General features: G+C 43.3%; 1 protein-coding gene across 1 annotated transcript in view; it reads right to left on the reverse strand.

The window, feature by feature from the left end:
* Window positions 1-712: 712 nt before the first annotated feature.
* The window catches only part of PTH2R (parathyroid hormone 2 receptor), an 86009-nt gene continuing 64133 nt past the window's right edge, over window positions 713-22588 (reverse strand). Inside the window, exons 9-13 of the mRNA XM_026647780.1 lie at window positions 11216-11282; window positions 4721-4815; window positions 3094-3232; window positions 1883-1924; window positions 713-1154 (exon numbers count right to left, since the gene is read on the reverse strand). Of these exons, the coding sequence (XP_026503565.1) occupies window positions 759-1154; window positions 1883-1924; window positions 3094-3232; window positions 4721-4815; window positions 11216-11282 (739 nt within the window). The 3' untranslated portion in view covers window positions 713-758. The remainder of the gene's footprint in view (window positions 1155-1882; window positions 1925-3093; window positions 3233-4720; window positions 4816-11215; window positions 11283-22588) is intronic.

The raw sequence follows: 22588 nt of genomic DNA on the forward strand, positions 1-22588 counted from the left end.
TTTACATTTTCTGGTGCTCTTTTTAGAATTATTTCACTTACCCAGAAGGTTTTCAAATGATTTCATATTCAGTTAGTATTGCCACGTAATTCCCAAATCATTGCAGAGCTCAGTGCATGCAGCCGGGGCTGTCTCATTAAAGAATTTAGGTCACATAGTACATGAGGTTTTGGTTTGGATGTTTCCATAAAACAAACTAAAGCAATAGTATAAATAATCAAACGTAAGTAGCATCTCAGTTTCAAAACAATGATTTGAAACATTCCGCGTTGAGATCAAAGTTCACTAGGTACTGGATGAAAACCCTTTTAAAGTTTTTCCCAGCTCTGTGATTCACAGCGAAGACATTTTGGAGCCCAGAGAATCCATTCAAATGCATATACTGTAAACCTTCTGATATCCATTCCTCTTTTCCTTTCAGGTGTACAAATGGAGGAGTCACCTTTCACATGCCTTCAGAAGAGCATTTGCAGAAAACATATAAGATGTGTCTGCTGTACAGAGTTTTAAGTGTAATGCAGGTAGTGTAAGTGCTAAAAATTCACTTTTTTGTGCCTTTGACATTTGTGGCATAGAAACCATTTTGTGTAGTCAGCAGCATTATGTAGGTCTGGAGTCCTTGTAAATTAAGCTTCATCATTGACCAAGATCTTCACTGAGATTGGCTCAAGGCAGTATATGGATACTAGTAGCTGTTGGCATCATGAGAGGATTCAACCCGTTTTAGATTGGACATGCCCATGGATGTCCATGACTGTTCACAGAGCCTCCTCCATTTCTACCCTGTTCCCCTCAGGGCCTGTGCTACTACCCCGCGGTCTAAGTGACTCCTTGAGCGATATATCATCCACCTGCTTCTCTTCATCTTCATTGGCCTCTTCATGAACCCAGTGGTGCACACAGTCTTGTTCAGAGTTGCTCCTAACATACCCAGGCAAATTCATGTGCGCCTCATTTTGCCTACTGGCATTTCTGCAGACTTTGCTGGAAATCAGAACCATGCGGGAGCTGGCCACCATCTGAGACTGGCTGCTGGTGCTGAGGGTCATGTTGGTGAGGACGGAGCCATATCTGTAATTGCCACATGGAGTCGTCCTTTTCCAGTCAATAGCCAGGTTCCATCTAGTCCAAGTCTTCTTGATCTCAGTCTGAACCTACCAGAGGGAAAAACAAAATCAATCAACAACAGATCTAAGGCATAAATTGTAAGGGGCAGGAGTCAAGAGCTAAAGGAAGCCTTTAACCATCTTCCCTTTAAAGCACAATCTTGAAAATTCACATGGTATGAAGCTCCTCCAGCTGTGTAAAATCAGGTTAAAAATCACGTATTACCCCTTAAGAAAAATCCCAAATGCCCAAACAAATGTCATCACCTATCAGCCAGATTCTAATTCACTTTCTCAAATTGTACAGTTCCTTTCTCCAGGAGCCGTCCTATTGTAATCACAGATTCAGATTATAAAGCTAGAAGGGACCATTAGAGTAAGGGGTTGCTGAAGTAAGAGCATCAGAATCTGGCCCTGTGTCACTAATGTCACCTTGACTGAAAGACCTTTTTAAACATTGCATTTACGTTTCATCGTGCATGTCATTTCACTCCGTTGGTACAATGAATAGTACTAGTCAGTTTCCCACCATGTTGCAAATAATACAGGGGCCTGTTCAAATCCAGACAAAAATTGTTTCCATTTTGTTTATTTTATAATTCATAATAATTTAGGGAACCAACTGCATGACTCTATCCCTTTAAGAGTTGATCAGTAGCTGTAGCACAAACAGCTAACTTGCAACCACCCTCTTATTATATTCTGTAGAAAATCTCCCTTTCTGTCACTCAGTGATTTTGGTTAGGAGCCTCATCCAATCCGTGCTTTAAACTTACCTCTCCGTTGCAGTAACAATAGATGATAGAGACGAAGAAACCCTGAAGGATAAGGAAGCAGAAATCATTAAGGGATAATTGCCAAGCGAAGAAGCATGTCAAATGTAAGTCTCCTTCCAGCTAAATTTTAGCATATCTAACTCATGTTAAACATATTAATAAAGTTTATCATTTCTCAATGTCTTCCAAGTTCATTCCTGTTTCCATGTTATTTTAGCTACACCCGGCAGAATTTTATCTGTTGTTATCACAATCTCTGGAGAAAGAAGATGAGGAGATGGAAGATAGATACTCTCTCTACTATAACCGGCTGGAAAATGGAAATCCCTTCCCATGAAATATTTCACATTTTTGAAAAAAAAAAATTGGTCCCAAATCAGGCTGGAAAGTAAAAAAATGTGAAATGTTTTGTGAGATGAAACTTCCAGAAAAAATCACTTTCAGGAGAATCAAAATGGAATGTTTCCACTGGCCAGAATCCAGCCTGCAGAGAGAATGTGAAATTGACAAGAGTCAGAAAGTGAAATTAACAAGGCACTTCCACAGAGGCAGTTGGGGAACCATCGTTTCAATTTTCCTGAGAGAAAATCAATTTTTGGGGGGAAAATTGATATTTTCCTACAGAAAATTTTGATTTTTGTGAAAATGGCATTTTCTGTTGGAAAATTATTCCAATAGAAAATTTCCAACCAATCAGCTCTGCTCTCTACTATCTTCAGATTCGTGTCTGCAATGTCTGTTTTCTCTGTTATTTCTTGAATCTACGTAATCTTGTGGTTATTTGCATCCAGTTGGCATAGTAATTGAATCCATATTGTAGAAAAGTAAATTAAACTCGGATCTTCATCCCTGAAGCAGAACTTTCCTAACTAGGAACAAAAAGACATCTATTTTATCACAAAAGCTAATAATACGCCACCAGAGAAAACACACTCACTATATAGTCGTCACAATCCTTCCTGTGGTAAATAGCACACACAGGAGCAGGAGTACTGTTGTATTTTCTCTAGTGTGGAACGAACCCCCAGAGCTCCCAGCTGCTACTAGATTTAGGAACTCAATGACCAACCCTGTCATAGCTCCGTAAAAATGTGATTTGCCTTTGGCGTCAGAATTACACTGTTACATAGTGTCAAGGATCAGCAGAGAACCAGAGAGAAACGGTAAGGGATGAGAAGGACAGAGAACAAAACAGATAATATATCTCGCACCTGGAAAGAGTTGAAGAAGAGTTCACAGTGCATTCGGATCTGCCATCCCAGCCCGGTGAACGTGTGCGGTAGGCACACAAAGACAATATAATGCACCCCGAAGACCAGAATCAGAACCAAGGTGGACTTTGCTAGCTTCCTGTAAGAGCGTTACAAAAAATACATGAATGAGAGTGGATTGCAGTGAGGAGATCATGTAGACTCATTAAGATTCCATCTAACATACATTTGTTGTCTTTTCAACCTCCTACAGAGTAACGACTTCCTGTTTTGTTTTTAGCTAATCATTTTCCAGCATAAAAGAAGTCCCAGTGGCAATATGGGATAACTACATTTCCTCAATCCAGCATAAAACATCAAGTCCCACTTGATTCTGTCCCCTAAACGTACCCCAACAAGGGTGATTTGTACTGCAGCCGTCACTCCCTCAGCAGGTACTTACTACCTGAATTAGCGTTACTAGTGCACTGTTGTACACAAGTACTTTTCTATTACATTAGACCCGTGAGAGCTTTTACACTTCATCTTGAAAAAGCAAAAGCTCTCTTTTCTTGTGTGAAATGCCGACAAGCTCATGCGCCTAGAGGGTTCAGTTAAAAGGAAATGGGCTTTTCCAAGAAAACACTACAAATTAAGGGCTCTACTGTGGCTTGTAGCAAAAACCCTTCAATAGGGTGTGGCTTGTAGCTGCAACACCTCAGTGAGGGAACTGTGAAGCACTGCAGCTCCAAGAGGTCCAGTGGAAGTGTGCCTACTGCTACATCCCTTGCACGGCTGGCTGGCTCCACTGCTCAGTGTGGTGGAGGCTGGGAGCATGAGCTCACAACCTCCCCACCCCACCCTGTCTCCTTTTGCACCCCAGGACATACCAGCAGCGATCAGTTTCAAACACTTCCAGAAAATGGCGGAGGCGCTCCCCTGGTTAGGACCGCCCTTTCAATACAGCTTTGCAACTTCAGTGTGCCACTACCTAGCCGGCTGCTCGAGTAACTGTGACAGCCACGAGTGTTTTTCCCATTGGCAAGCAGTGAGAAGGAAGATGTAATCTTTCTTTTCTGATGCAGGCCTTTGCACATTCATCTACACTTTTGTCACCTTAGAAATACTTTATTGTAATTCACTCTACAGGACTCTACACACAGCGATCAGCAGCCAGTCTCAGATGGTGGCCAGATCCCGCATGGTTCTGATTTCCAGCAAAGTCTGCAGAAATGCCAGTAGGCAAAAATGAGGCGCACATGAATTTGTGTTGTAATTGAAATCAATATATTTGAAAATGTGGAAAACATCCAAAAATATTTAAATAAATGGTATTCTATTATTGTTTAACAGTGCAATTAATCGCTTGACAGCCCTAGAATAAATTAATGAATATTTTTCAGAAATGCCCACATGAAAGATGAATTTGCATGCCTACACAGTCTGGAAGATGAATTTACAAAACCAGGATATTTCAGATGAATGTAGCAAAACAATCCATCAACCCCAAAATTTCTCAGACGCTATGCTTCAAAGGCTGCTTCACCTTTTATTGAGACTTGTAGGTGATTCATACTGTTTAAAGTATCCCTTTTAACCAGAAAAAACTTGAACATGCTGTTAAACAAAATCCAGTCCAGGGACTTACCTGTATTGTTTCCTTGTGTCATACCCAACAGCATTTGTCTCCCATATTTTGGTTGCCAGAACTCGTACAGTATTCAGGAACAGAATGAAGTTCAGCTGTAAAATACAGAGAGGTATTACAGGGACACAAACACAGTTAGCTATCTTGTAGGCAGCTGTGCAAACTTTTGGAGGTTGAAAAGAATGTTATCAGTAGCATAGGCACGAAAACAATGAAGAACATTTTGCCACATAGGAAAACTGCAGCAAGGATAAAAATGATATATTTCTCATCACCGGTCCAGGCTATTGCTTGGAAAAGTTACTGGTTCTGAAGTTCCTAGCCCTGGCTAGTTGTGAGATATCACACTTGGTTATCATGGATGGGCCAGATTTTCAGCTCCATTGAAGTCAACCATGCCAAATTAAACCACTTCAGTTCTGACATGGGTTAAGCCATGAAAGTTAGATATCAGTGAGGTATTAATGATGGGATCCCATGCTTTCCATTACTAAAAGCTTTAGGGCCAGGTTCATTGGCCTGGAGGCTACTCCAGAGGTGCAAAGTGGACTGGCTATCTGAGTGGTGGGAGGGAGGAATCCTTGAGTGGCAGAGAGATGATATAGACACTCCTATGTCAACCCTTCTTGGTTTAGTGTAGGGGGAATAGCCTAGCAAAAGGGACCGTGGCCGTGATGGCCTTTTGGGGGCCATAGGCACCAGGTTTAAGTCACGCTGAGGACTGGGACCAATGCCCATTGACCACATGATCAGGGAGTTACAACGATGGCTTAATACCACCGTAGCCCATCACCTCCCTGTGCACTTGTACTGAGCACAGTTCAGCGACGCTGGTCCTAACTCCAGCTGTGCTTAACGTAGCAGCAGCTCAAACCACATCACGATCTGAGCAGACACAAAAGCCAGATCGGTATAATGTGATTTTTTTTTTTTAAGGGCTGATGTCCTCAATCTGGCCAGGGTTACTGGAGTTGGCAATAGCAGCTCGGATGAAATTGGATGAATCCCAGCTACCCAAAGCTATATGGCATTTCTTTCCAGCCCAGGAGGTTTGGGAGATACTGCACCTTAAAACAGGTCCCGCTGAATTGCCGGAGATTTTTTTTGGCATTGCTTGAGCACTGGACATAGTAAGCCCTAGATTCCACACCAGTGTAATTTTTCTATGCATCACAGGTAGCCCTGTTGTCACAGTTTATTTCGCATTGTTTCCTTTGTACGTACTGCCAGTGTTACTTATGTACACGCAGGGCTTTCATTTGCAAACCACCCATTTCAGGTGCAGCTTTGGCAAGACTTCTGTGGTGTAATTTAGAAATCCTGAGTACAACTGCTGCCTTTATTAGGCACAGGAAGAATTTTCTCTTCCATGTGCCTATTATCGCATCAGCTAAGCCCTCCCACAGAATTGGCTGTTGATTGTGAACAAACAAATAATCAAATGGTCATAGTGTCGGTTGAAACGCTAGTGTGTACGCTGCCAGGGGAGTATACACTATGCTGCCAAAGGGATGAAATTGAGAGTATAATGGGTCTTTTGTATCACTAAGCTACAGAGGGGGAGAGATAGCTCAGCGGTTTGAGTATTGGCCTGCTAAACCCAGGGTTGTGAGCTCAATCCTTGAGGGGGCCATTTAGGGATTTGGGGATTGAGTTGGGGATTGGTCCTGCTTTGGGCAGGGGGTTGGACTAGATGACTTCTTGAGGTCCCTTTCAACCCTGATATTCTATGACTAATTGGAATCCCACTCGGTCACAACAGCACATTGCCAGTGGAAACACTTGCAGTGAAAAAGGTTTGGGGTCCCTTATGGAAAACTTTCATCCACATGAATCAAACAGGAATTTGTTAGGAAACTTTCAAATCTGAGCTACCTGTCAGAGCCTTTCTCCCCAAAGCCCAGCTAGTCAATGGGAGCATTTTCCCATTCACTTCAGTGGCTTTGGACCAGGACTTTATTGCTGCTGTGACCTTTGAAATAAAGGCAGAACATCTGGGAGCTGGAGGCAAGCTGGTCTTGGTGAAAGGCTTTGGAATTCCTTGTTCCTGTAGGTCCTTCAGAGGCTAAGTTTAGGACATCAATTCACATAGGGCCTGAGCCTGATTCTCCTGCCGTTTAAATCAGAAGTAATTCCATTGACAATAATGGAGCAAGACCAGTGGCATGAGAGAAGAACTGGACAGCATCATAGATGAACACAGCCAGTTCATTCATATATTACTGAGACTGTCGAAACAGGGCTTGAAGAAAGGAAGCCCTCCCTGCGTTAAGCATGGTACCGTCCATTACGCACATTACTGTCACTTTCACCTTGAAACATAGTGAAAGATCCCAATTGACACCAAAAGAATATATTGATTACACTCAAAATACTGCAGTGAGGTGGAGTATGCTGACAGAGAGCACCTATCCCACTATTTTCTGGCAATTTCTTATTTCTACAGCAATTCTAAATAGTACACAGTTAGAACAGTATGCAGGGGGCTCTCGCTCCAGTGCTCATAAAGATACCAAGGGATGTGATCCATCCTCCAGCAATAGAATTTTTTAAATCAAGCTTTCTTGATTTTCTAGCAGATAGTGCAAGCAGCGCTATTGAACACGAAGCAGGAATTAATTCTTTGACCTTCTATGGCCTGTGATTGCAGGTGGTCAGATTAAATGATCACAATGATCCCTTCTGGCCTTTAAAAATGTGTGATTTATTGACCCGATTCCAATCTCATTTACACGAGTTCTGTGCTGCTGGATATCATTGGGCATGACGCTCCTTTACACTGAAGACCCTTTTATACCATTAGATCAGTGTAAAAGAGAATTTACATCCACTTCACATTGCCAAAGAGATGAAGAGGGGCCACAGTGTAAACACGAATCAGGTTCCATTGGCTTTAGTGGAGTGACTCCTCTTTTACACCTATGTAAGTTAGCCCACAAACAGCTCCAAAATCCTCACTAAAAGGAATATGAAAAAGGTGACTTCGTCGTTTTTTTGAAACCTTTCATTTTGATGTTACTCTTTTTGGTTTCCGGGGTGTGTGCCTTTCAAAAATCTGCTTCGTCTCTGTTTTCATTTCTCTCACCCAGCTTTTATGCTGGTTTGTTTGTTACTTGGCTTTCCTGAAATATTTCCAGGCTCATTTGAAAACAAACCAATGCATCAGATATAATGTCTGCGTTGTAGAACTGGGTGGCTTTTGTACTCAGAGAGCAAACAGCTGTGTAAACTGTTACTCTTGGGCTTGAAAAGAAGCCCCGTGTTCTATTCTAGAGACATGAGCTGTGTGTTTGATAATAAAAATTTGTTCTGTAATAGGATGGGGGCACCAGTAATATTATTTCTATGTATTATAGTAGTGCTTAGAGGCCCCAATTGAGACTGGCACCCCATTGTGCTAGGTACTGTACAAATACTGAGAGTATGTCTATACTACCATTGAAGGTGAACTGCAGCGCAGGTAGCCATACCTATGCTAGCTTTAATCTAGCTAGTGGATCTAAAAACAGCAGTGAAGATGTGGTGGCGCCGACCCTTTCGTGGGCTGTACAAGCTGCCTGGAATCTTGAGTAGGTAGAGGGGTCCGTGTCGCCACATTTTCACTGCTATTTTGGCATGAGAGATAGTAGCTTGCTAAATGCAGGACCAGCACATACCATTCCCCAGACAGTTCTCTCAATGCATCTAGTCCTCGCCTTTCAAACCTCTTCCACTATCCCACGGTTTTGTGATGCTGACAATCAAGTTGAAACAGCCATGCTCATTCTCATTTGGGAAGCAAGCTGGCTTGGAATCCAGATCTCCTGTACCAACCTGTCATAACACTGAGTTTACTACAAATGTGCTTTGAGCCCAGTAAAAGGGATAGCTCTGGAAACCCACCAAAGTGTCATTTTGATAATAGTAAAAAAGCTTGGTGTCAAGTGCAGAAGCAGCTAATAACCAGGGGCCATGTCTAGTACCTAGACTGAAGCACATTTCAATGAGCTATCTAAAAGCCTTACATCACAGATGATTCTGAAAAGTAGATTTTAATGTCCGGACAAATTTGATCATTTATTGCAATACCACTCTTAAGACAAGAGATTCTGGCTATAGCTGCATTGCCGTAGCCGTTAACAGTGAATTTTTATGAGGACGAGGCAGCAGAAATAAGTGTGTCTTGAAACGAAGGAGGATGTAAATGTAAATAGAAGAAGAAAACGCTCTCCAAGGACTTTTTTTTTCTGCTTCTGCTGAAGCAAACAAAATTAACTGTGTAAGGATGTGTGTGTCCTGGTTACAGAAGCATCTTTGACAGGTTAGGTTGATGCACAATGAAAATTCAGTATGCAGCAGCCCTTTAAAAAAAATCCAATTTTCATGTGTTTTTAAGGTGTCACATCAGGTTCTGCACAGTATATAGATGAACTCAGCAGAGGTGTTGAATTTAAAGCTACGCTGGTATAAATAAAAAGGGGCTATTGTCTGAGTGTTCTCTGCCCTTGTGGCTTTGGAATTCAATCCCAACTCAATGGTCCAAAACAGACCAAATCTGATCAGTTGAGATGATCAAAAAGTGATCATGAAAATATCACAGTGTTATTTGTTCTGTTGGTTTAGAAAAAGAACAATTATTGGGTCATTCCAAATTTTTTCTTTAACATTTTTATAGAACATTTTTCGTTTGGGATTTTTTTTTATTTTTCCTTTCTCCCATTTCCCCCCCTTTCCCATGTTGCCAACAGGAAGAATGATAAATCAAATCTCAAAAACTTAAAAAAAACCCAACATTTTTGTTTTCTACGGTTGTTCAAAACACCAGGATCATTTGGGAGAAAAAAATGTCACGACGTTTTCCAATTTCCTAAAAAGCCATTTTTGACACTACCCTGCCCTCCTGTCTCCCCCCCACCATAAATTGTCCTACCAACTCTAACTTTGCAGCATGCCATGAGGATCAGTAGTAATCTTTAGTGAATTATTGGTGGGGAAAGGGTATTTATGTTTTTAATATGCTGGGATTGCTGATGGTGGGTTATACTGGATCGCACTGCTGCTCTTTAGCTATTTTTGGGAACAATTTTTTATGTATTTTTAAGTTATGTCAGGGGAGTGCACAGACACATTCTGTATAAATATAATATTTATTTTATGGGCCAGATTAATTAGTATAATTAGGATAATGGAGACTTGTTTTCCCTATGCATTGGTAAATGACAGTCTTTTTATTTTTGTATTTGAATAAATTGTTCAAGTGATTAGTTTCATGTTTGTCAAAAACTGGGCCATATATAGAGCATGAATGATATTATGACGTACTGATTTTATATAAATATAGACATGAGATGCATGAAACTTGGCAGGTCCAGCTGCCGTATTATTATTATGTTTATTATTTGTGTGCCAAGTTACGGTCACAAAGAGTAGTGCACAATGCAGTACTTGGGCCATTGTGGATACAAGCCCTACAATTCTAAAAGCAAAAGTATGGACTCATTAGCATTATCCCCTCTGAAGAATCTACCTTCATACCAAACTCCCAGTAGTTTCAATGAGGGTTTCACACATGGAAGAGCAGCATGATTGGGCTTCTGGAGCCACACATCATTTTCCTATCTTCCTTGCCCCAGGCTGTGCTTTTCAGACATTCCCTTTAACATGAAATGTTAAAGGGCTAAAATTCAAGATGAGAAAATGGGCACTGGGATTGAAACTACAAAGAGGATCTTTCATTTCCAATATATGTTATGAAACATCAGTGCCTTCTTGCTGCCCATTAAAGCTTTCCTCCCTTTCCTGTTTTTCTGTCGAGCTGTTTCCTGCACTGCACAATGTGTTGACAGCTGCATCTGTAGTATGGTATTATGTTGGTAAGTTAGTGAAGGACGCGTTGTCATTGACTACTATAATAGCCAATTTATAACAAAAATGCAGAGGATTTATTTATCTTAAACAAAAAGCCTCTTGCCTGCGACACTAAAATGTGCTTTTCTCTTTATTGTGAGAGGTATCAACACTTAAGAGAGAAAAGCAGTTGCCGAGCTAATTTTTTGGGGGGAGGGGACCACTCCCCCCCCCCGGCGGCCTTCAGGTGTCATGTGCCACCTTTTCACACGGGGCTGGAAAAGAAGCCTGCCCTGCGCTCACGGGGCAGGGTTGGCTCCTGACACACAGAGCTGGGCCCAGGCCCCTGCTCCAGGCATCACGACATGGTGCACGGAGTCGTGTGAGTGTCACAACGCCGCTCACTCAAATGTGGCTCAGCTGCCCCTCCATCACGAATGGTACTGCAGCCCTGTGCAGCAGGTTGCAGCAGTGGGGTGGGGAGCCAGGCTCAGTAAAGCAGGACAGAAGCTGCTGCTGCCAGGTAACCTGATCCTAATTCCATCCTCCCCCGCCCCACTCTCACTTCAGAACCTGTATCTTTTACAGCAAAGCCACAGTGTTTTTTTGTTTTTTTTAAATCAGATGACCAATAAACCATTTACTCTACATTGCATGTATAAAACCTACCCCAATGGCTGCTAATATCGGTGCTTGGTAAATCCATTTGATAGCGCCGGCACTGAGCTCCCAGCATCTGTGATATCAACAAAAACCTAGAGTTAAACTAATGACAACAGCAACGATCAAAGGTTTCATTTTTTTTAAGTTTTGTTTTTTCCCCACTGGCTAGAATGGATCATGCTCATTTTGGAGGCGTGTAGAAGAATGGGCCGCCAATTTCGGTCAGCCAAAAGAAACAGTCAGCGCTAGGCGATCAGTCTATGAAAAGACCAACAAAACCGGCCACATCATCACCATCAAAACAATTACCCCAGCACTGGGACTAATTGTTGGCAATCGCAGAGTGAAAGGCCAAGGAGACTGAAAGCTCTAGTCAAGAGCTGATCCCGCGGGGGCAGCTGAGACAGCAGTGCTTGCACAGAAGGCGTCATTCGCCAGTGCTGTCCAGATAGCATCTTTCACGAACGTCGACTGGAGACATGGTTTTTAACCAGGAAAAGCATGTCAGCCATAAGGTCAAGCTTCAGACTGATGCCAAAAAATGTGCTTGGCTGATAGATCAGTGACAGAGAGTGGAAGTGAAAACAAGACTTACCGATACAACCCAAATGGCCATATTAGACAAACATGCAGAGCTTTGGTGACTAATGATGAGGGTACAGGGAATCAGAGTTTGTCTCTACAAAAACATAAGCCAAAATGATGCGATCCTTTACCTCCTGCTGCATGTTTTCTTTATATAAACGTAGGTATTACAGCTGTTTAGCTACTCTAAAGCAATGTACATACTTTATCACAAAGGCCTGGTCTACACTGGGGGGTGGGGGGGCGAATCGATCTAAGATACGGAAATACCGTAGCTGAAGTTGACATATCTTATTCAGACTAACCTCCCGTCCTCACGGCGCGGGATCGACGGCCACGACTCCCCTGTCGACTCCGCTACCGCCGCTCGCTCCAGTGGGGTTCCGGAATCGACGGGGAGCGCGTTCAGGGATCGATATATCGCGTCTTAACGAGAAGCGATATATCGATTCCAGATAAATCGATCGGCGGGTAGTCTGGACGTACCCAAATGCTACAGTTGGGTCAGCTGTAGCTGTAATCATGTTAACAACAGAGGCCATGACACTACTTGCTAAATGCAGATACCATTGGTTTTACAGGAATAATGTGTCAGTTTAGGGATAAGTTGTGAACTTTTTTTTCCTGCCGGGGCGTGCTTACACACAGCCATTGGCCCATTGATGTCAATGGATCCCCGGTATGACTAAGTGCTCACCAGGCTGAGTTAGGGTCACACACTCTAGCCTGTGGTTAGTAAATAATGCATATGAATTGCAAAGCACGGGTGCATCAATTTACAAGTAGTGATGAACCTGGAGTGGCAAGTCTTGAGCAACATCAGGCCTTGTTTTAGGGATATTTTATGCGCTCACTTCCCGCTGAATGGGCGTATGTGTTGTCTGACCATCACAATCATTTTCTGTCTTACTCTATATGAGCCTCTTAGCCCTTCAGGCTTGTCAACAGTGCCTTCTGCTCTCTAAAGGATTTATTTTCTTCCTGTTGTTGACAAAATAATGTCTGTAATATCATACCCACACAGAGACATGAAAGAATATCAACTGATTGTCATGCTGGACATGGTTTCAGCCCCTGTACAAAAAGCAACGTTTTAATATGAAGCTACATTGCATATAAAGGGTCAAATGCCAACCAAACACACCCAAAATACATCATTTGTGGTGTCTGCATGGCTATTTTTCAGCTGGAATAACTGACTTAATTGACAGTGGATAGCACAGCTGAAATGCCTTTGAATTTTCATCAGAGTGCCACCCCATCCGTAATTACATTGTCTATCTAGTGCCCATGGCTGTCATATCGGAGCACCTCACAGTCTAATGCATTTATCCTCACAACAGCCCACTGAGGCAGGGAAGGGCTATTATCCACATTAGCTGGATGGGGAAATGAGGCACAAAGAGACTAACTGACTGTTCCACAGTCGCACAGAACGCCAATGGCAAAGCGGGGATTTGAACACAGGTCTCCCCACTCCTTGGGCAGGGGCCTCACCCTTAGAGCAGAGCTTCAACTAGCATCAATCTGTGTTGAACCACTGACTTCAATGGCGTAATGCTGATTTACATCACCTGCTGGTCAGCCCATATGTCGGTGATCAGAAATAGATATTTAAAAAGAATGGGATTTTCAAATCAAAAAAAGTCAGAAGAGTGGGAACTAGCTGGAGGCTATTTGCTGCTCATAATGGAGGTTTAAACACCAGTAGCGTTCCTTCTAAATGCCTGTGCCTACACAACTTATGTGGACTACATTATATTCTTTAATAATTTCTTTCTGTACGGAATGTAGCTCTGTTGAAAGGAGCCAGACGGATAGCCCTAGAGACTGAAGTCACCAACTGAACAGGATGAGCGACAGCCTACTGCTGCTGGTAGCTGGTTCCTTTTGAGTGCTGTTGAATGACCTCTGTGAAGACAGTTGATGGTCTCCAGCCAATTTCAAGTTGGCAGATTCCTATATCACAAAAAACACCCGAGCAATTGACATCTTCACTGGAAGACTCAGCAGTGAGGGCAAGAACTGACTCACCCATCGGGGCGGGGGGGTTCCCTCAGCTCAGAGTTTAATCATGGTGACAGGACAAGGGCCCAAACCACACCAGTTTGATAAAGGCCTTTCAGTCTCTGGGGCTGCCAATCTGGCAATTAATCATGTTGCAGAATAGGTTATGTTCTGATGGCAAATTTGTGGAATACCCATGAATGGCAAGAAATCAGGCAATATATGGTGTGTAACGGCCGAACAGCACAGCTGTTTTTATTAATAAGATATTGTACTTGATTTCTTCTGGCCACTCACTCCACCGGGAAAGTATGTTTATTTTACAAAGGCTGTTTGAATTTAGACAAACTGTAAAAAACAACAACAACAAAACCCCCCCATCGATACACAGATTTAAAGGCCAGAAGGGACCGTTATGGTCTAGTCTGACCTCCTGCATTACACAGCCCAGAGAATTTCACCCAGTGAGTTCGGCATCAAGACCACACATTCTATTCAAATTACAGTACATCGTTTAGAAGTACATCCAGGCCCAGCTCCTAAAAAGTAGTTAGGGACCTACTTCCCTTTTAAATCAACGGGACTTAGGTGCCTAAATACCTTTGAAAATCTGGGCTCCAGTCTTGATTTAATGACTTCAAGTGATGGAGAATCAACCTCATCCTTAAATTGTTCCAATGGCTAATTACCCTCACTGTTAAAAATTTGCACCGTCTTTTTAGTCTGAATTTTGAGGGTGATTTTCTCCTTTCTGACAGGCGGACAGAGGTAGAGGGAATGCGCACACAAGCCACAGTGATAGGTGGCAATAGTTTTGATTTTCCGTGCATTTAGGTTGAGTAGATATACTTTGTTACACTAAGCTATACTACATGAGGGGAAAGAAATATATACTATTGTACTGTTAACTAGAGCTGGGTGATAAATGGTTTTCTCATCCTAGGAACACTTTTGAGATTTTTTTCCCCATCCCGATTCAGAATGAAAAGTCAAAATCTTGAAAATGTTTGCTAACCAACAATCACAAAATCAATCATTCGATCAGTTTGGATCCATCAAATAGTTTAATTTCAAAAAAATTTTTTTTTTAATTTTAACTCTTTTAAAAACTACTATAAGCTTAATTTTTGAAACAAAGTCATTTTGAACTAAAATCCAGAATTTTTCTTTTAAAAAATATCAAAAAAGGTCATTGTGACAACTTGGAATTTTTTTCAAAAGAAGACATTTGTCAAAACTGACTTCTTCCTGTGAACTGTTTTGGTTTAGATGAATCAGCATTTTCCAACGAAAAGCCATTTTATTGACAAAAATCCCATCCTGCTCTTCCGTTAGGATAGTGTAATGCTCTCCATTTCATACCAATGGACTTCATTGATGATGATTTTTCAATATAAGAAATAACTGAAAGACTCCAAACTGGAAGAGAATAACACAAGGCCTAATCAAATTGGCAGTTTTTCAAAGAGATACCATTAAGGGAACAAGAGCAAACTATCCCACTGCGTAGGAAAGATAGGAAGTCTGGCAAGTGACCACTCTCGCTTTACCAGGAGATCTTCAATGATCTGAAACTCAAAAAAGAGTCCTACAAAAAGTGGAAACTCGGTCAAATTACAAAGCATGAATATACACAAACAATTCAAGCATGTAGGGACAAAATTAGAAAGGCCAACACACAAAATGAGATTAAACTAGCTAGAGACATAAAAGGGTAACAAGAAAACAATCTACAAATACATTAGAAGCAAGAGGAGCTGACTGAGGAGATTTCTGAGCCATTTCATGATTATCTTCAAAAACTCATGGAAGATGGGAGAGAGGCCAGAGGACTGGAAGAGGGCAAATATAGTGCCACTCCATAAAAAGGGGAATAAAGACAACTTGGGAAATTTCAGACCCATCAGCTTAACTTCAGTACCTAGAAAGATAACGGATCAAATAATCAATTTGTACTTTTCAGTTATTTTCATAAAGAAAGATGGTCATTGGTAACCATTAAAACATGTTATTTGCAACTAAATGTAACTGTTATGTTAAATTTGTTGCTTCTTTTTGGTAACCAGCAGGATACACAATATCTACACACATTTATTGAAGCAATTATATAGCTTAATTTATTCAGATTCTTAGTTTTTCTGTTTTTTATCTGTTACAAAATGGTGAATGATGCATCTCTTACTTACTAGATGATTAATTTTTATTTATGATCCGTGTCAAGTTTTAATTAAATGGGAATTAAAATCTGATTAAAAATGAACATTTTTTTTTACTAAATAAAACTACCTTAAACATAACAGAGAGTCCTGTGGCACCTTTAAGACTAACAGATGTATTGGAGCATAAGCTTTCGTGGGTGAATGCCCACTTCGTCGGATGCACGTCACCCACGAAAGCTTATGCTCCAATACATCTGTTAGTCTTAAAGGTGCCACAGGACGCTCTGTTGCTTTTTACAGATCCAGACTAACACGGCTACCCCTCTGATACCTTAAACGTGTTGGATATGTAAGAAAAAGTTTGTCAAAGCACATTTTGCATTTAAAACTAACTGCTTTATTAAACAAAGGAGGTATTATCCATAGTTAATTAATTGAATGGATTGTTTCTGGTCACCATGTCCATCTTGATTTTAGTACTAGTAGATCTCTCTTTCCCACACCTTCTCTTTTATTCATAGATTGCAAGAGGAAAACAATATTTCTTGCTTTTTCAACTCCTACTTGGTTTCTTAACTTTGAATGAACTAGTCATTGAACTGAATTAGATGAATAAACTGAAATGGAGAAATATTCTCTTTGCACTGGCAGAAGGGACTACTGCTGTCAAAAGATGAGTTAGCACTTCAGACACACACTTGTTTCAAGTGCTTAGCCAGTAACTTTAAGCAGTTCAGGGTTTGACTTTCTTAAAAACTAGGCAGCAAACTTGTACTGCTTAATAGTTTTTGTATTTTATTTTAATAGATTAAAATAAATTTTGGCCTTAACATAGATTGTCAATTTGAAATTTCAATGTAAATAGGTTTATTTTTAAAAATAATCCCGGATTTAAATGTTTAAAATCTGATTTTTTTAAAGTATCACCAATTTGTATTCATCTTGTCTCAAAGTGACATGATAATAGGATACGGGGACTTTGTTCTAGGGTTTGTCTATATGGAGAGACGGGTACTGCGCTAGGGTGCCCGGGGTTGCTTTAATGCGCTCTAACTAGCAAGTGTAGCCAAGCCCCTAGTGTGCAGAAAGCTAGTATGCAGTAGATTTACACCCCAACTTGCTGTGCACTAACTCGCCACATAGACAAGCCCTTAGCCTTTGCCTCCAGAGTCTTCCCACTTCATCAGCGACATGAGTTAGTAAAAGATCTGAGCCCATATTTCCTTCCAGGAATGCTGCCTTCCTAAACAAGGAATATGGAAACCTTCATTGTGTTGAGTGTTCTCCCTCTTCATTCTTTGCTTAAACTCTGCTAGGCAGCATTGTTTGAATCGCAGCCAGTCTGAATCATAGAACCATAGGGTTAGAAGGGACCGCAAGGGCCATACGACTACTGACCCTATGAGTCCCTCAATATCCACTGGCAAAGTGTTCACCATCAGTAACTACAATTGTTACCATGCCTGACAAACTTACTACACATAACACCCTTTTGTCATAATATTTATCTAAAGAGTATTTTGTAAGCTACCATATGGAAATTGGTGACACTCTGGTCACTAATATTCTTGTGTGAAATATGTTGAGTCCAAGCAGTCCAAGTAGAGATGATAAGCAGGTTTGTCCTAGAGAAAGGAAGGTATATGGACCGGTCTGCCAGCATCAAGCTTTGCGAGCCAGTGGATAATGCATTTGCCTCTGTGGTAAACAGTGTGATCAAACTAATAGGTGAAGGAGAAAACAGCATGGCTTGATTACAAGCAAAAGACATTTGCATCTAAGATAAATAGAGTAATCAAACCAGCAGGAAAAGGGCCCCAGCTTGCTGGAAAACAAAAGAGCATGACTGGAGTCTGAACCCCAGGCTCTGAAGGCAAAGACAACGAACTTCAGGGAATATAAGGAGAAGCAAAAAGACATTCTGGTTATCCATCACTTAAGGGACCAAGAGACCTATGCTCTTTGAATCTGTGAAAGATGGAACCCCGCAGACATGTGGGTTGAGGAAGATGAGAACTGACTCAGTGAGAAATGGCCTGAAACCACGATTGTGATCTGCTATGTTGTAGATACAGGAAAGTGTGTTTTATTTGTAACCATTGTCTGTTTCTATTATCCTTGGTTACGATCACTTAAATCACTGTTCTTTATTAATAAACCTTTGTTTGGTTTTAGCATAAAATCATCTCAGTGCGGCGTATTAAAGTACAGGTTCTCGGCTAAATTAACAGGCTGGGGTGTGCACTCTCTCTCTGGAGGCAGTGGACGTGGTCGTTTGTGTGTGTCCAATGTTAGGGGCTGGATACTGCTCTTCCAGGAGGGGTTGGGAACTAGACGTGCAATGCCAGGCTGAGACTGACAGAGTCTCGAGGAGTTTGCTGGGGAGGCAGACAAACTGCTGACACAGTTTAAGCGCCTGTAAAGCTTTCTCTTGCTGAGGCAGAGGGTAATGTAGTGGCTTACAGTTCTGGACGCCCTGACAAAACATCCCAATGGCCAACTTCAGTGATACTGAAGCAGAGGAATTGTGACATGAGAAGGGTGCCATCTGTTAATGAAGACTGGACTGCCAAATTCAAAGCACATTCAAATAAAATCTCTGGCTCAAGTAAATCCAGAGGTAACACAAGACACTCTGGGCCAGATGCTGTTCTCCACTGCACGGGTGAACATCTGGAATAACTCCATCAGCAGAGTGACTCCACGTAGACATTAGTGCACACGTGGACAAACTACGGCCTCTGGGCCACATCCGGCCTGCGGGACCGTCCTGCCCGGCCCCTGAGCTCCCGGGCGGGGAGGCTAGCCCCCGGTCCCTCCCCAGCTGTTCCCCCTCCCCCACAGCCTCACCTCACCATACCGTGGGGGCGCACTGGGCAGGAGAGCAGGGAGGGAGGCTCACCCACAGCCTCCGGGGAGCAGGCGGGTGGCGGGAGTGAAGCGAACGCGGGTGGCGGACTCAGGAGGAGCACCGGGCGGCCGCGCAGTCAGCCGGACAGAAGCGGTGCTTTGAAGGGGAAACCGCTGCTTCTCTCCGGCTGCAAGGCTGCCCCTGCTTCTCCTGAGTCCTCCGCCCGCGTTCGCAGGGACGCATTCAGAAGAGGGCTTGGGGGGGGGGGTCCTGGGGCAGGGTGTCCTGGGCGGGGGCAGTCAGGGGACAAGGAGCAGGGGGGGTTAGATGGGGGGGATCCCAGGGGCCTGGCTGGGGTCAGGGTTGTGGGTAGGGGTCAAGGGACAGGGAGCAGGAAGGGTTGGATAGGAGGCGGGGTCCCGGGGGGGCAGTTAGGGGACAAGGAGCAGGGGGGGCTGGATAGGGGGCATTGAGGTCCCAGGGGGGCGGTTAGGGGCAGGGGTCCCAGTAGGGGGCAGTTAGGGGACAAGGAGCAGGGGGGGTTGGATGGGTCTGGGGTTCTGAGGGGGGCAGTCAGGGGGCAGGAAGTGGGAGGGGGCTGATAGGGGGCAGGGGCCAGGCTGTTTCGGGGGCACAGCCTTCCCTACCCGGCCCTCCATACAGTTTTGGAACCCCAATGTGGCCCTCGGGCCAAAAACGTGCCCACCCCTGCATTAGTGCAACAGGGATCACAATCTCTCCTTGCTTAGTAAAAGAACTATCAAGCTATCTGTGGAAACTGACACAACTTTCAATACCTGCCAGTGGAGAATTACTAGGTTTTGTTTTGCTTTTTTACAGTAGTCAGAGCTACTTGCTAACAGTTTTGCGTGGACGAAGTGATTGCTGTGAGTCAGAATGTGGGAGACAGAAACTTTCAGATACTCAATCTAGTATTTACTGCAAAAAAAAAAAAAAATCCTGTATCAGCCTTGCAAGAAAAGATAAATGGTGACCTCCTGGGTGAAAAGGATGCTGGGAGTAAGCGACACTTCAAAAGAGACTGCACCAGCATCCTCTGCCAAAGATCAAAATGGAACGACCGAGATTGTTCCTCCCAATGATTCCTACTATAAGCAAACTGAGCAACTTACAGAAAAGTTGGTGCCTTCCTTTAGTGTTCTTTCACTCAAAATAACAGAGCACCTGGGCTGATCAGCATTTTTTTCAATTTCACTGAAATTTCAAATTTTGAAATAAAAAAAAAATTGGGAGTTGGACAAACTTTTGAATTGAAAAAGAAACCTGGAGAAATGCTTCTCATCTCCCCCCACCCCCGTTATCTCTATATAGCACCATGATGGGGTAAAGAATCTCTAAGGAAAGTTCCCATACGTGTAGAGTAATTTGCTATTGTTGTGCCAAAGCATGGGGTCAGGGGATAGGGAGCAGGAGGGGTTGGATAGGAGGTGGGGTCAAATTTGGAGAAGTCAAAGGGTTGCCATTCACACTGGAGTGCAGAGTTTTGTGAATGTGCAGCAGAAAGGCGAGCTGCATGCTGCAGCTGAATAAACAGCCTCTGACTTTTGTGGTGCATGCACAGAGAAAAGACCAGAAGTATTTAATGGAGGTTTATAAGTTCTCCTTGTTTTCATAAGAACACCACAATATCAGTGTTCATGATTTTCATTGGTTGACCATATCTATCCCAAGCTGTTCCAAAGACTGTAAATTCAAAGGTTAAGAACATAAGATTGGCCATACTGGGTCAGACCAAAGGTCCATCTAGCTCAGTATCCTGTCTTCTGACAGTGGCCAATGCCAGGTGCCCCAGAGGGAATGAACAAAACAGGTAATCATCAAGTGATCCATCCCCTGTCACTCATTCCCAGCTTCTGGAAAACAGAAGGTTCTGAGCATCTGTACGTCCCACTGACAGCAGTCGGAGAGGCGAGTGCTTGAGCAGCTTTGAAAATATATCAACAGCTGCACAATACAATTTATAAAACCCCCCAGTTCCAACAGAAGAGCAGGCTGCTGAACGAGCAGATCACTTATTTACATGCCTAAATATGGTCTTTGAAGTATCCAAGTTTCAATATTTTTGGCCCAATACTCCTTGGCAGAAGCTCTATTAGTGGAAATATACCATAAATCCACTCATGGAATTCAATAAAATAAATACACCAGGGCAAATTAGAGATTTGTGTAGGCTCCTCCAGAGAGGGGCATGCAAATTAGATGCTCACTTGCACATGCACAAAATCTGGTCCTATCTGGGGACCGAAGATCAGGCCCTATATGTCTTTGGAATATTTTACTCTGTGACAGCTGGGTCCATAATTCAGGTTTCAAAGGCATTTTTTTTCACCTTGATGTGCTGCATGAAGGAAAGTGGCAGGGGGAGGCTTCAGCATGGGTTTATAATGCACTCAGGCCACTCTGGACATTGTGACCTGGCACATGGGGTCACACCGCCACTTCAGTGACTCATGCTGGACCCTTGCAAAACAGCAGCCCTCCAGTGGTCAAGGCTGAAGATAACTCTTGCAATTGCCAGCAAGAATGGGAACAGTGGCTTCTTTATAGGATTTTCACATCAAAGCTTCATACGCACCTTCTACATTAATGGAGCAGCTACCCTTTGTTTCCTGTAGAGGCACAGCTGTCTCTCCTCGGCAATGACGTTTTTCACTCGTCACCTCAGATGTCACTGCTTTCTTCCTTACCACAGACTTTAAGTGCAATGAATCTTATCACACAGTGGAAAGAGGGTTCTGCGATGGGTTTTGTTTTATTGTAAAACCAGAGTTCCACTGTTGAATTGCTGGGGGATTTTTATATATGTCCTTTAAGGTTCCTCAGTTAAAACCCCCATCACGGGACTGGCTGCTTGGCCCTCGTGTGGATACACAAGGAAAGGATGCAGGGCACCTTTCCCCAAATCTGGTCCCCATGTCCATGAGCCAGCCACAATGCATCTGATGAGTACATGCCCAGCTCCCCTTCCGGGACACCCACAGATGCTAGCTGCTGCGCGGGGAGAAGGGTATGCAGAATTTAGGGACATGGTCCTACTGCCATCACTGTGCCCCAGCCAGCAGAGCTGGATGGGAACGGGTGTGGGGGATGGGGAGGGTGAGATATTACGTCTTCTCCTTGGGTGGCGTAGTTACCATGCAATGTATGCTGCCTGAAAGCCCCCTTCCTGGAGACTTCAGCTACAGGACAGCCCTTTCACACCACCTCGCTCTATGTGCAGCACCAGGGCCGGCTTTAGGAAGTGCGGGGCCCAATTCGAACATTTTCGGCGGGGCCCCGACAGGGATGACTTTAAAAAAAAAAAAAAACCACGTAAAAAACCACCTTTCATTTCTTCCATGTATTATTTACTTTCGATAACTATATAAATAATAACAAAATTATATATTACGTACATTGCGTAATGTATGCGGATGCATGCTAACCCTACCTAAAGTTCTTGACGCCCCCCCTCCCCCCGGGACCCCTACCCCATCCACCCCCCTTCCCTGTCCCCTGACTGCCCCCTGCCACCCCATCCAACCCCTCCTCTCATTCCTGATGGCCCCCCGGGACCCCTGCCCCATCCAACCACCCCTTCTCTCTGTCCCCGACTGCCCCTGGAACTCCTGCCCCTGACTGCCCCCTGCTGCCCCATCCAACCCCCCCCACACACTTTCCTGACTGCTCCCCCGGGACCCTTGCCCCCATTCAATCCCCCTGTTCCCTGCCCTCTGACCGCCCTGACCCCTATCCACCCCCCCACAACCCCCCAAA

Source organism: Terrapene carolina, unplaced genomic scaffold, assembly GCF_002925995.2.
Source record: "Terrapene carolina triunguis isolate 2854851 unplaced genomic scaffold, T_m_triunguis-2.0 Scaffold62, whole genome shotgun sequence".
NCBI classification, from domain to species: domain Eukaryota; kingdom Metazoa; phylum Chordata; order Testudines; family Emydidae; genus Terrapene; species Terrapene triunguis.